We start from the raw sequence: 14806 nt of genomic DNA on the forward strand, positions 1-14806 counted from the left end.
GTTTGAAACACGTTTACCTAAAAAAAAAATCAGAAGCTCTAAAAAAACAATTTCTCATCAGTTTCATGCTGCTAAGTTCAATACAACCACAGAGGAACTTACTATAGGAGCTAACCAGACGTTTATAATTTTCTAAGTCTTATTTCTGACTGCTTCTTCCAAAATTGGTCTGGACAAGAGACTTTGGTATGGTGGGTTGCAGAGAATAAACAATAAACCTGCCATTTCAAACATGGCAGAATTAATGTGACATGTGATGTTTATATGTTTGGAAACATTTCTTAGATTATAATAGATTATCTTATAAATAGTCTCACATTAGCTAATGCACAACTATGTGAACTGTTCACCTGCCTCTGTTTAACTAAATTCATTGTGTAGGTTCTATGTGAGCTCGGCTACGTGTCTGAGGTCCTGTTTGAACTATTTGAGCAGTCTGAGTCTTGTGTTCTTTAAACACTTCTGAAACTCGGGGATTCCCTATTGTGGGCTTTGTGTATTTTTGCATGTTGTCACTCTCAATAAGAATGAAAAAGGGAAAGTCTTTTGTCTTGAAGAAAATCTTGACAGAGTCTACAGGACAGCTATTTATTATGCAACACATTGACACAGCAAATATTTAAAATGCAACTGAGTACCTTGTTTTTCCAACGAATAGTGATGAATATGTGTAGAGTACAATAGTCAGGAGATGAGATGTTGCTCACAGACACTTTTATTAGCAGCGGTAGAAGCAGATGTTTGCATCTGTTTGCATCTCTATTTGAACTAGTCTAGATCAATTATTCAATAAAATAAAAAAACACTGACCCAGTGGGAGGCGCACCCTAAAGATTTTGTCCTGTGATTGTCCTGGTTACTGCATAGCATCTATGTGTAGAATATGCACTTCACACTAGCCACTCTGTGCCAGAGAGATGTTCACAGATTTTTCTCTCTTGTTTCCAATTGATCTCAGCTGTACAAATAGTAAGGGTCTATAAAAAGGTCGTAAGGTCATATGTATGACATGAGTTAAACACACTCTGTTTGCAAAGCACTGGGTCAAACTATAAATTGTACATAAGCATCTCTTGCATCAGTGTCCAGTAACTCCAATCAGAAAATAACTGATAGACCATATTTATGCATTTTAGAACCATGCATAATTGGAAATGTATAGACATTAAGTGGTGCAAGATAAGATTTTATTTTAAAATTTGCCTACAATATAAATAATTGTGTATACCCAATTCTTGTACTTACTGTAAGCTACTTTATATTTGTATGCCTTTAATTCTATATGTATGAGAAAATATTAAGCATTCCCCAAAATGAATCTGATATGTGCAATGCCCTCAGCATGAATTCCGATCTTTTATGTTTAATAATTTTTTCACCATCAAAATGCAACAACCCATGATACATTGAAACATGCCCATAAAAAGCCTTATTAGAAAATTGAAATATTTGAAATTGCTGTATATTCTGTGAGATGAGTCTAGAGTTTGATGAAATCTCTTAAGAAATTTGCCTAAGAAAAGTTGCAAATACATAATGACACATGTGCAATACCCAACACACTATTCATATTTAACAGACAGAATCCCTTTTCTTATTAACATTCATTTGCATAATTGCATCTGTAGTTGAATATATATACGTATTTATTCACTTATTTTATTTTTTTATTATCTTTTATTATCAGTAAGGGCAGACATTCCACAAATATGGAATAGTTTATGTCACTTTTAAAGCAATAAAGGGAATGGCCAAAATACATTTATTTACGTTATTTTGGCAGAGAACTAGTTACATATTAATTAACGTCCAAAAAAAAAAAAAAACAATCCTGAAACGAGGCACATAAATAATGGTTATAAATAATGGGGTGCTGCAGTGATACTTGTTAGTCATGGCTGTTAAAGAATCTTTTTCCTATGGGTTTTTCTAATGGCTAGTTAATGTGGTTAACATTAGCTGAAGAGACATCACATATTGTTTTACAACATAAATTACACACAGTCATAGCTCAAATTTTAAACCAGCTCCAGCATAGTAAGTTGCTAATAAACAGCTATAGGCCAATATGAGGAATCGGTGTAAATATTTAACAGAATTCTCAAACTCTCAATTTGCATAAAACTGCATGTTCCTTTTATTGGTCACATAAAGGTTCAGTAAGTTTCGCTGGCTATAGTGGTAACAAGAAGCTAATCAGCACACTGAAAAGACTATGTCTACATATTGCACGCAATGTTTTTTCAAGAGATTTTAAGCTTTAAAAGAGACATTCGGAAACAAGGTAGAGGAAAAAACTGGCGTAAAGGGTTTTTATGAAAATGACGATGATATGATAGATTAACCCTAACATGTCAGCATCCCTCATAACCCACTCAGTCGTACCACTTTTCTGGGTAACAAGATTAGCCGCGAAAGAATACACATACATAAAGCAGCACTGAATACAATAAATTATAATCAGATGGTTTCCCTTTCACTATTAAGTGCAAAACTAAAACAAAATACAAGCTTTAGCTTACAAGCTTTAGCAGTGAGCACACACAGTTTTAACATACAGCTGAGATTTACGCTGTGAATGCTTCTTTGACCACTTTACTCAAGATATAGAAGATCTCTGCATTCTCACTGCATGATACCACTACCAGCTTTACGAGGAACAATGCAGAAGCGTTTTAGAGAACACCCCACCAGAAGAGTGCTAGTGAGAGCAGTATTCCCACCACAGAGCGGCTGGACACGGACACAGGTGCTGTGTTACACAGGTCAGTGGTACAGCAGGAGAACTTGAAGCTGGAAATTTTGGGAAATTTCTCGCCGATTACATTGTAGTTACAATCAGAGTACTTTATACACTGTCTGTATGTGTCACCGCCTAGAAGAAAAGGGGGTGAGAAGATATGTCATGCAAAGTCAAAGGGTCGTGGAAATGTTTTTTTTAGAATACAGAAAGACGTTATTTTCTAATAATGAGTGAGCTGGCACCTCTCTCGTAGACGGTCACGCAGGCATCATCATAGTAGCAGTTTCGAATTTTAGAGCATGTGCCCGTGTAGTCCTTACAACTGTAACATTGAATGGCAGAGCCTTGAAAGACAAAGAGACAGATGCATTATTGTATTTCTTTTTTCTTTCTTTTTTTTTTTTGTTGGTTGCAGAAATAGTAATGCAATATATGACAAAAACACATCTTACGCATGGCGTAAACAGGCTTAATGACAATACATACCAAGCCCCACCAGAGCCAGAACGAACACCACACACACTCCAACAGAAGTTTTCATAATGCCTTCGGTTTACCAGTCTAATCCTGATAAAGAGAGAGAGAGAGGAATCTGAATAAAGTACAATTTGAATTTGTCTGAATGGGACTGCATGATATGTTAATTTCAAATTTAGATTTAAAAATCAAATTCATCCTAAATGTCATTCATAAATTTGTAGACTGATCTCAAACCCTCACATTCTGACTGTTTAGACTTGTAACAGGTTAATGCATGAACACCAAGCCTGTAGTTGCTTCTTACCATCATTTTGTTACAAAACTGTGACTGACTTTCTTCTGTGGAGTTAACCATCACCAAAACTGCTTGGTTAGCATTATTCTTCAAAAACTGCATATATATATATATATATATATATATATATATATATATATATATATATACGTATGTATGTATTTAATTGTTTGTTTGTTCTGTAGAAGTAACAGAATCATACCGGTTTGGAACCACATAATGATGAGCATATTTTGACAGTTTTGACTTTTTTGTTTTTTTTAAAGATTAACTAACACAATTATTAGAGAAAGAATTGTCAGTCATCTAAGGCGTATATAGTTTTGTTGAGATACATCCCGTTTTGACCGATAATCTGGCCTGTATTATAGCTACTACTATTATTACTGCAACTACGACCACAACTATTATTGATAGTGATATTATTGAATCTATTCTGTTGTATTATTTGCCTTTTGAACTTGATTCTGAACATGTCAGACTTTTATCAACATCCAGGTTCTTGAACAATATATATTAAACATATGTTTAATTTATGGCATAACACTTGCCACAATGTGACATTTATAAAAATAATACTTAAATAACAATAAAAAATTAATAAATACGCTTGTTCTGAGAACACAATTCAACCTTTAAGTTAAAATTGAACTTTACAATATACTTCATATACTGCTCTTAATGTACACCAGTGTTTTATTGTTTACCCAACAATTTCATTTAAATTATTTGGTAGCATTCACAAAAAAAATAAAATAGTAATAATACTAAAAATGTTTGTGGAGATAACCAACTACAAAAAGTTAAGAATTTATTTGACTCTCTGCCCCCGTGGCAGCTCGTCTACCTTTCATGAAATTATGGATTGATTGATTTTCTTTTTAGAATCTATAGTATTTGTAAAACTGAAACCAATGACTACCTTAAATCAAATGCCACATTTTATAATAATTTTCTACCATAACCTCAGAAGAAAAAAAGTCAATATATTTAATGCTTTATAGTTTTTAAAAGTTGTAAAAATGCCATATAAATCAGCCTGGTTCACAAGTACAGAATAGAATATACTAAGCAGTATGCCATAATCTCCCAGTTACTCTTCTGTAGTCTTACCCCAGTGTGAAGAAGGTATCCAACCAAAGACACATCCAAACCAGTCTGAAAACTGGAGAGCTTGAGCCACTTACGCTTTCCTAAACACGCCCACAATCCTCTTCAATGAATCTTTTGTGCATGTTATTGTATACCATTCTACGGTCCTAAAATATTTAAATGAAATTATAGGGTATGTTGATTTTCCTTTGAGATAAAAAAGAAAAAAATAATATTGCTATAACAATTCATCATTAAAAGAATTAATCACAAGTAATGCACTGTACATTAGAGTCAGGGACGGTCACCCTAAATCTGAGATATTCTGTAGCACAAGATTGATAGTGTAGCATTGTGATTTCTGTAACTGTTGAATTCCATTGCTATTCTGTTCTTACGAATGAACCTGCAACCTTCTCTACAATATTTATTCAATATCCTGTGGTTGAAAGCTGAATATTAAAGTGTTCTATTCCTCAGTTTAATCAATATACTTTGAGCAAAAATCCCACCATTAAACATGTACAATGTGTATATTCTTACTTGCATAAACAAGACACATTACTTTCGTGTTATTAGTCTCTAATTCTTGTTTTTAACCTTTTCTGACTGTTGTCCCATTCTTGTTGTTCAGCACTCCTGACTTATGCAAAATGCACATACGCTCAGTTCCTCTTGAAGATCCTTTTTATAAAACACTGAAGCAGTATAAGATTTAAATTTTTATCTATAGGCAATTTTTAAAAAACACAATTTGACCACACGTCTAGGTCAGGCTTCAGCAGACAGTGGCTTAGTGTATGGCCCATTATTGGACATGGGGTCACACAAGGATTCATTCTGCTGTAGCACAAGAACAGCTGAAATATGTGAGGCTGTCAGCAACGAACACACATGATCAAAATCACACGCATGGAAGCATAAAGCACCATTAAATATACACTGGTGTGCAACGGAATGTGATTTGAGGTGATCTGGCATGAAATCTGGCATATTGGCCCTAGTGTGGGCACTTCAAAATGAATTGTTTGTCAAAGTACTTAAGATATGTTACAGAAATTTTGCATTTTCTCTCTTTCAGAATAGCTGAAATGAATGAGTAAAGAGATGGGAGGAGATGTGTGCCAAAAAACAAAACGGCTCAACAAAGAAACATCAGTCTGTCCACAACAAGGCCCCTTCAACATGTTGCCATGACAACTGACACTATTGAGGAGGGTTAGGGTTAGGGATTGGGTCAGAGTGACAGAAATGACTAAGTTTTGTGTTGTGAGAACAATAAGTGTTTTCAGAGATATTCCAGAGCATGAGACAATAGCACTGAGACTGGCTGGTGAAAAATAGATCAACGGCCTCTTTGTGCTGAGATAGTAGAAAGCATCCTGATCACAACATGAATGTAAACAAACAATGTAGTAGTGAAACACGGGATTGATACACCATTACCTTTTTATTTACTCAAAAAAAACCCAAACAAACCCTCACACATACAAAAAAAAAAAAAAAAAAGGTTATTAGAGAGGCTTAACAGAACATAATAGCAAACGGTTGAAAAATCTCACTGCACAGCATTATTTTACAAAGATGATAACATATAATTGCAGTCATAAACATGAAAATCAAAATCGTACATATCTCTAGGCAAGATTAGCTCACATTCCCATTAGGAAGGGAAAGGGAAGAATAAAACAGAGAAATTCCTAAAGTCTGCCTAGATTTCTTTCTGAAAAAATGTGGAAAGTCACAATAATGCCATAAACTGCTCATAAAATTATCTTATTTTGTTATTCACACCACTCCAGCCCTTAAGATAATCAGAGCTAAAAAGATCCTTTACACTACATCAATGTATTCTGGCTGACCTTCAGTTTACATCCATCCAGCATGTCTGAGAACAGGCCAAAAGCACCTCTGAACACCTAAGAACTAGAGCAAGTAACTATAAAAAAAAAAAACAAACAAAAAAAAAGTTAAATGATTGCTTGCACAGGTTAGCTGATGTTTGCGTGAATTGGCTGGTTTGGGTCTATGTGCTTTTTACTCTTTAAATAAATCAGTTTCACTTCACAAGATCTGGACCTCAGCCTGTCCCCAAAACCCTTAGTACAGACGACAAGAACAAACATATACACAAGCACATACACGCTACACAATACCTGAGGCCTTGTGGAGGAAATGAATGGAATCAATTTATTTTAGCCTTTCTGTTACGCATTCTATATATATATAAAAAAAACACACAGTGATACAGTGTGCGTGTACTTTTCTACTAATAGTAGTGTCATAATTTCTCCCCGTGCTCTGTAATTGTAAGGATTCAAAGGGATAGTTCAAGCAAAAATAACAATTTTGTCACAATGTTGTCCCAAACCTGTATGATTGTCTTACTTCGGTCGAACTTGTCTTTTCTCTGTTTTTGAACAATATTTTTAGTAGGCCATAAAATTAAAGTCAGTGGGTCCAAAACAACACTTCCGCTGCATGGACAAACTATATTCAAATATTATTTTATGTTCCACAGAAGACAGAAAGACATACAGGTTTGGAACAACATAAAGGGGAGTACATTTCAATTTTTGGCTCAACTATTCCTTTAGGTAAGTGGAAGGTCATTGTGAAACCCAGGCAAGAAGAGCCAATCTCACAGAATCTCACACGCATTCAATAAACGCTCTCACTCGCAAAACACACTTGCAAACTCAAACACGCGTACAATGATCTCACACGTCCACAGACGTGCACAGACACAGATATGCCACAACCAGACACATGCCCTCAGAAACTGGAGAAAACGTTCAAGAGGTGACAGGCACAAGAGCGCTGCACAATAAACAATGGATGCCTAAAAGCTCTGTTTGTCCTCCTGCTCTCCTGTTTGTGCGAGTGTGTCTGTGCGTCAGTATCTGTGGGTGGGTGTTGGCCAGGGCATGTAAAAGTGCATCAGACATGCCGAGGGCAGCGTCCTCCTGGGTCAGCCATGTTCATGCCACGCATTTCTCCCTCCTCGTAGTCGTCTGTGTCTGATGAGTTATCATCATAAGGAGCAGACACCTCGCTGACTGAGCTCTAAATGAGATCGACAAACACAGAATGAGGGATTTAAAAATCACAAATGTGCACACATTAGCATCCTGGATATTTGTTTTTCTCGGACATAACAGAAAGACATAAATAGCGACTTACCGACCGCACCATTGATTCACGGAATGGTGGGCACACCATGTGGAAGCGTGGGATTGAAACGTCAAACACTTCCTCTTTGTTCTTGAGCCGGTGGAATGTGTAGTGGCCTTCCATGTACTCGGAGGTGGTGGAAAACGTGGTGCAGCTGGCGTACTCGTGAACTTTACCGGGTGTCATCACTGGAAACTCACCTACATGTACATCATACGCAAAAACAGATGCAGGACATTCTTTAGACCGTAGGGTAACTGTCACTGTGAATTATATGGATAGACAGATACTGTCAGAATGTCCTATCTTGATAATTCTGTTCCCAGTGCTAATTTGTTCTGATTTACTCTTAACTTACAGGGATGTGCTCTTACCCACAACACCAGGGCCACGGACCTCTTCCACATTTCCGTTTGCATTTGTGATCTTCCAGTACCGACTGTCTAGCTGGCATGCATTCTCTGGCAGGGCTGACTTTGCCATCTCAATCCTGATGCACAAGATGGCACAGCTCATTGTATCATCCCATGTCAAGTCTTAGTACAGCAGTGCTGCATTATAGCAAATTACAGCAGAAAGCAGATTGATCATTTTAGAAAAGCCTGTGTGTACAAATTAAGCACTGAGATCTCTACTTTTTGGTAAGACACTGGGAGAATAAACAGAGGAAGAGTGCCACATGTGTGATATGTATCGTCTATGATAACAAAATAATTGATTTAACAATGTCACTCGTTTGGCAAAACTCAAACAAAAACTTGCCCTTCACAATGTGATATTTTTGTGAGTTTTTGTCTTATATTTACACCAAAAGATATAGTTAAGCAGTATCACATGAGCAACATCTACCAAATAAAAGCAAAATTGCAAAAGTCATACTGAATTTATAAACAGTTAAATAAACATTGTACGTTACAATTTAGACGATTAAATAAACAACAGGCAGAACTGTTTTGCTTTTCAGAGTATCGGTGCTTCAATACTGGATGAATCCACATTGAGAATGATCAGTTTAATGAATAATTCAGCGACCGGATGAATCAGCTATTTGAACATATCGGTTTAATGAATGAGTCAATGACTACTTAGCTATTTAGCCGTTTAAACAAACCATTGAAATGACTTAATGAAACAACTCATTAAGACATTATGATTTGCTGGTAACTGGCGGTTAAAACTAATTTCATAGTTAAATATACAATTAAACAGCATTGTTTTTGCCATTGCAAATGTATTTAAGCTACCTCTGAGGTGCATTAAACAGTCTGTGTAAATGCATGTGAATGCCATTTCAGATGGAGCTTCAATGCCACTTCTGCAGTGCAAACATTTATGTTGTTGATGTGGATTTCATTTGATTGGTAACTTTCTCATTATTCTAATTGAATTTATTAGTTAAATGTAACAGTTTGATTAAAGAAGAAAAACACGATGCATACATTGACTAAGATTAGAAATGCCCTTATAAAAGGTAAAAATTGCTCTTAAATCAGATTAAGGGAACTAATCGCAAAAACGGATAACTCCATTTACCACTGATAACCACTTTTTGAAAAAATCCTTTTTTTTTTTTTATCATCATGTTTTTGTGTTAGTTAGCCGTTTTTTTTGTTTGTTATTTTTTAACCTAGTCAAAATAACCCAACTGCAGTTTGATTGAGATTAATTGGAATGCACAATGAAAAAAAAAAAAAAAAAAAAAAAAAAAACATGATTTCTGAGAATTGTTAAAGGATTTATCTGTTTTTGCAAATGAACTCAAATATTGCCTCAGTGGAAAACTTAATTCTGACATGGCTGTGATCGTTAGACAAAATCTCAGAAAATAATCACATGCTACACACCCAAAAATTAAAACGTTCTTCATTTTATCAAAGTAAAAAATATCAGTGTAACTTATCATCACCATCGGCAAAAGCCACTATTATCAGGCCTAGGAAAGAATTCATGCATAGCTCAGCTCTTAAATATTCAAATTACAAAGTCAAATTAGCGTGTTAATTTATATAGTACCTGATTCTATAGGTGAAGAAAAAGTGTGGCGGATGGACTGAACTGAGCTCTGGCAGGAAGGAGGTAGAGACAGACACTGTGATGTCACCAGTGGTTGCCACACAGCGCTTGTCATGAACATACCTGAACAAACAAAGGGGATAAAATGTAATGGGGCACTTACAATGTGTTTTGTAGTTTTAGATGCGGACATTAGTTACTAAAGCCTTGTCAGATTGTCAGACCAAATCAGATTTTTTGCATATCTGATTGTAATCTGATTTGACTGTCCACACTATGTATTGCATATTCAGATACCCTTTGTGTCCCCGTGGCACTTTTTCATTTTACTGACTATCTGCATTGGTTTCTATGGCAATGTTGCATTTATGCATAAGCTAAAAACAATCATAACAGCAATACAGTTGTCTTACATCATGACAACATATTGCTGTCGTGCTGAATCATATGCATCTTATGAGGCAGTGGCAGAAACATAGGAAGCTGGAATGTGCAGATTTATTCCATGCTGCCGTCTTTGCCAGTCTCAAATCTCAAAGAGGTGGGTAGACCAGCAGCACATTGCGAAGTGCAAGTCAAGTGGAAAATGACAAACAACGCAGCCTTGTTTCCGCAAAGACATTAAGCATGTTTTTTTTGTTGTTGTTTTTTTTTACAAACAACATCTGACATATTTACATGGTGTGAGAAAGTGTCATAGGCAAAAAAGCTTCACTAAATCTGATCTGAGCGGTCAGACTGAAATGGATTTCCAGAAAAGCGATTTGAATAGGATTTCAAATCACATATGGAAGGGAGCTTGAAACAGATTTGTAGAAATTGTATTTCACATTATTTTTTTTTGTCTTTCAGACTTGATCGCATTCTAATTGGATATGTACAAAAATCGGATTAACGATAACGAAAGATGGACCACCTGAAGATCTGGTCCCGAATGATGGGGTATTCTCCTGTTACAACATTGTCAACATAGGAAGTAAACCACTCCGTAAAGTTAGGACCTGATAAAAAGAAAAGAGGACAGAGAAGTGTTCATATAATCTGAGACGGTTTATAAAACTACAATGCAGTAATGCAGGCTTGTGCACTTTGTTACCCGTAATGAACATGTCAATCGCAGAGGGATCTTGTGCCAGTTGATCCTGTGAAGAAAAGACAAGAGCTAGTAAGAAGGGTTGTAATACACAAGACGACAAGAGCACCTCTTACTGGTCAAAGTGCAATGATGCAAGAAAAATACCCCTCTTTTATTTAGTGCTGAAGTCCCCCTCATTCACAAGCAGCGTTATACTTGATGTGGTGAACTGAGTCACCACCTGTCAGCTACAATACAGTTGGGAGGCCTTTTAAAGGAGTAATTCAGCCCAAAAATGAAAATATGCTGAAATTTACTCTTACCTCCAGGCCATCCAAGTAGATGAATTTGTTTCCTCATCAGAACAGATTTGAAGGAATGAATCATTACTCTTTAGCATCACTGCAGTGAATGGGTGCCATCAGAATGATATAATAATCAAAGAACTGTTTTAGACTGGTTTCGCTTTTAAGTGGTGCTTGATCTGTACTCATTTCTCTCCTGATTCAGACAAGATAACTTTTTTGCTGGAGAATCCAATATTTCAAATAGGACTCGTACTTTACTGAAGCAATGGTTTAAAGTAAAATCATCTAAATTATGGGTTTGTTTATTACAAACATGCAGATTTTCAATTCACATGAAATTAATTGATGGATCTCTGCGATTATTGTGATGTTTTTTAATCAGATGTTATTTATTATGACAGCACCCACGAACTGCAGAGCATTTACTGATCAGCAAGTAATGCAATGTTAAATTTCTCTGAATCTGTTCTGATGAGGAAACAAACTCATCTACATCATAGATGACATGAGGGTGAGTAAATGTTTGGGTAAACTATTCCTGTAACGGTTACCATTTAGTCTCCAGCAAATATATGGTTTGTATCAGAGTTTCACTTTTCATAACTGCTCGCCAGGCCCACATAAATGCATGTTTATGCATGGTAGATTGTTGTGGTCTGAGGGTGGTGATCTAACCGGGCATTGATAGAAGATCTCACTGCGTGTTCGTCCCTCTGTGCTCTCCAAGGCCATGTACTGGCTGAGGCCGGTGTGGAAGCAAAATGTGAGTGGAAGACACTGTCGCATTCCCTTCCTCTGCTGAAATCCCCCCGCTGCTGTCTCAATATCCAACAGGTCCTCTGAGCGATAGTGATTGGACAAAGCCATGCTGCCCATCAGCCTGTGGAGGGGAGGTAGTGCAAAGATCAGTTATGATAATGTTAAAGGTTTATTGACATTTTAACGCCATGCCAGCTTCCTTGGTTAATGTCAAGGTGAGAAACAAGTTTAAATACTATTCGATTGCAATTTAAAAACCTTAATGATGTTTTTAAAGTTTATTTTAGATTTAAAAAAAATAAATCAGATTCAGGGTTGACTCTGTTAAGAATTTCTTAAAAAGTGTTTGCTAGAGAACTACCAACACTGTTTAGTCAAATATATTTAAGAGATATTGGACTCTAGTGTGAGAAGCCTATTGGTGGATCTTCATTTGAACCAACTTGTGTGATTCGGGAATGTCCTATTGAATATTGTGTATATATGACCTGATCGCAGGGATTATTGATAAAATTAAGTTTGTCCACTTGCTTGTGTACAATCAATGTTATTCAAATCAGTTATGATCATTTAAATGATTACTTTAAATTTTCTAATCATGTTTTAATAATTGACAAGTAAATTACAAGGGAAAAACATTAAATAGGATTTTGAATTGATCAACATATTCTCAGAAGTCTTACCCAGGGACCACCAGTTTCTGTCCATTGTGTATCCTATAGGAGCAACGGTAGTCATTAGGGAGTTTGCAGCCAATCTGGGCCTCAATGGTGTCTAGCTCTTCCTCCCTCACTCCCTCTTCAAGGAAAAGGAGACAAAACATTCAGTGGACAACACTCATATTATGAAAAAAAAAAAAAAACACCCACGGTTTTTCAAATTATGGTTGGATGAGTAACACTGTGGACAGACCTTTAAGTGAAGCTATTATTCGGGGACATTTCTGATTCAGGTAGTTCTTCAGGTCATCCCAGGCTTTCTTGAGAGTGCTGTAATAGTCAATGTAACGGCCCAGATCAGCATAATATTCCCGAAACAGCTCCTTCCATGCCAGGCCTCTGTGGGTTTTGTCTGCCCTGAAAACAAACAAAAAAAAAAAATCATGTCATCAACACTGTATTTTGATTACAACAAATTTAAAAATGCAACAAAAAGACAGGAAAATGTATATGCCATAAATGAATCAAAAGTTCTGAGGGCACGAGGAGTGAGTTTACTCTGTAAGGAGCCAGTGCTTCTGACAAAGTCTCTTCCATAGGGGGTTATGGCCTGTCAGCTCATTGAGTCGACGACTGACAAAACTGCAGCTGAGAAAAGAACAAGCCAGATCAACAAAAACACTTTCAACTACTTGAGATGCTGAAAACATAGGCTATTCAGGCAATGCTTCATGTTAAAACATAAATATCTGATCATGTCCTTGATCAACCTTCAAGTGGATTTTTATAGGATGTGGTAAAAGTGTAATTGTGATGGATTTACTATTCTCAAACTATTAAGTAAAAACCTTAATCTTAGTTAAAGGGATAGTTTACCCAACAATTAAACATCGGTCATTGTTTAAGGTTCCCACTATACTTTAAATTAACTGAAAAAAGGTGTTATTTAGGTTTTCAATGCAGTTCAAAGTTAAGGTAACATTAGATTTTAAAAAAAAGTAAGTACCTTAATAAATTTACTAGACCTTGAGTGCAACGGAAGTCACTTTGGATAAAAGTATCAACCAAATACATAAATGAAAACGTAATAATGCATCCTTTAACATGATGACGAGATGTAAAGTAGCTGCTTTAAACAGCGAGGGGAAACTTAGTGGCAGGGTCACACAAAATTCCAGCTGACCAGCGTCACGTGATCATCACTGCCCATTTCCGAGTCCAAAATATTCATCATCGAAGCATAACTCAGTTTATGATCCCCAAAGCGCAAACAGTTGCCTTCACCGAGCGGCTGCAGCAGAAATAAAGCTTTTGTCCAAGTTGCCGCTTACCGCACTACACTGTCAACTCATATGAAGTCGTGCACTTCTATCTTCAAACATAAGATGCATGAGATGATCAAGTAAACAGCTAACACAGATGCGTGTCTTTTCATAGTGACTGAAAATGAACGTTATCGCAGTATTATCGTATCTGTCTATCAACAGAAGCAGCCTGACTAACAAGCTATGCTGTTAGCATTGCCAGCTAACTGTGCAGCGAATATTATTTTTCAAGCTCATTCAAGAAACAGACAAGCGTGCTTATTGCACAGACTGACAGAATGGCTCAAGTTGAATGTCTACCTTATCAGATCTCGGAAGTCCAGAAATGACAGCACCAGCAGTAAGGGATCAGACGGTAAGTTATCCAGGCTGAGCGCTATGGACGTCGCCATCTTTGTAGCGAATGCAGAAGCGAAGCCCCGCCCCTTCACTGCGATGACAAGAGGGCGTGTCCGCACGCTGCTCTGTTATCAAATATTGCGCACATGTCGCCACACAACCATCAGCCAAGGGAAAATGTACGATGTGAGCATTAAGGTGTTTAAATATTTTGTTTTCGATTTCACTTAACGCTCCTGGCTTCTTCCTTTTTTTTTCTTTTGCACACACACACATATATATATACACACACATATATATATATATATATATATATATATATATATATATATATATATATATATATATATATATAAAATGTGCTACAAAATTTGGCCCTACTAAAAAAATAGGGCTGGGCGATTTAGCTATTGCATACGATATGCATGCGCATCTCGTCAGTAAGACAAGGCAAGGCAAGTTTATTTATATAGCACATTTCATGCACAATGGTAATTCAAAGTGCTTTACATGAAAAGAAAATAGTCATAAAATAATAATAATA

The 14806-nt window shown here is 36.3% G+C and overlaps 2 protein-coding genes across 5 annotated transcripts; both read right to left on the reverse strand.

Annotated features, from left to right (window-relative positions):
- Positions 1 to 575: 575 nt before the first annotated feature.
- Positions 576 to 4678, reverse strand: LOC306877396 (CD59 glycoprotein-like). The gene is made up of 4 exons (XM_079429162.1): positions 4632 to 4678; positions 3230 to 3310; positions 2986 to 3087; positions 576 to 2875 (listed from the first exon to the last, which is right to left on the reverse strand). The coding sequence occupies exons 2-4, from the start codon at positions 3282 to 3284 to the stop codon at positions 2676 to 2678; spliced, it is 357 nt and encodes a 118-aa protein (XP_079285288.1). The 5' UTR covers positions 3285 to 3310; positions 4632 to 4678; the 3' UTR covers positions 576 to 2675.
- Positions 4679 to 6027: 1349 nt separating this feature from the next.
- Positions 6028 to 14351, reverse strand: LOC306877292 (F-box only protein 3-like). Of its 4 annotated transcripts, none has more exons than XM_079428971.1 (11): positions 14224 to 14341; positions 13157 to 13246; positions 12852 to 13015; positions 12623 to 12737; positions 11856 to 12060; positions 10894 to 10939; positions 10714 to 10798; positions 9798 to 9920; positions 8159 to 8274; positions 7794 to 7984; positions 6028 to 7676 (listed from the first exon to the last, which is right to left on the reverse strand). In XM_079428971.1, the coding sequence occupies exons 1-11, from the start codon at positions 14313 to 14315 to the stop codon at positions 7551 to 7553; spliced, it is 1353 nt and encodes a 450-aa protein (XP_079285097.1). In that variant the 5' UTR covers positions 14316 to 14341; the 3' UTR covers positions 6028 to 7550. The 4 variants fall into 4 exon arrangements, with proteins under 4 accessions (XP_079285097.1, XP_079285098.1, XP_079285099.1 ...); XM_079428972.1 differs by having other exon boundaries at positions 13157 to 13240; positions 14224 to 14330; XM_079428973.1 differs by lacking the exon at positions 14224 to 14341 and adding an exon at positions 13605 to 14080.
- Positions 14352 to 14806: the final 455 nt, after the last annotated feature.

This window comes from Barbus barbus, assembly GCF_936440315.1.
Source record: "Barbus barbus genome assembly, chromosome: 2".
Lineage (NCBI taxonomy): Eukaryota > Metazoa > Chordata > Actinopteri > Cypriniformes > Cyprinidae > Barbus > Barbus barbus.

Excerpts from the sequence above, each read along its gene's own strand:
- LOC306877292 (XM_079428971.1), bottom strand. The coding sequence starts at position 14,315 with ATGGCGACGTCCATAGCGCTCAGCCTGGATAACTTACCGTCTGATCCC. Across the intron at positions 12,738-12,851 it reads AATAATAGCTTCACTTAAAG|AGGGAGTGAGGGAGGAAGAG; the intron begins GTCTGTCCACAG and ends TTTTCCTTGAAG. Across the intron at positions 9,921-10,713 it reads ATTCGGGACCAGATCTTCAG|GTATGTTCATGACAAGCGCT; the intron begins GTGGTCCATCTT and ends TTGTTTGTTCAG.
- LOC306877396 (XM_079429162.1), bottom strand. The coding sequence starts at position 3,284 with ATGAAAACTTCTGTTGGAGTGTGTGTGGTGTTCGTTCTGGCTCTGGTG. Across the intron at positions 3,088-3,229 it reads TCTGGCTCTGGTGGGGCTTG|GCTCTGCCATTCAATGTTAC; the intron begins GTATGTATTGTC and ends TTGTCTTTCAAG. Across the intron at positions 2,876-2,985 it reads CGTGACCGTCTACGAGAGAG|GCGGTGACACATACAGACAG; the intron begins GTGCCAGCTCAC and ends CTTTTCTTCTAG.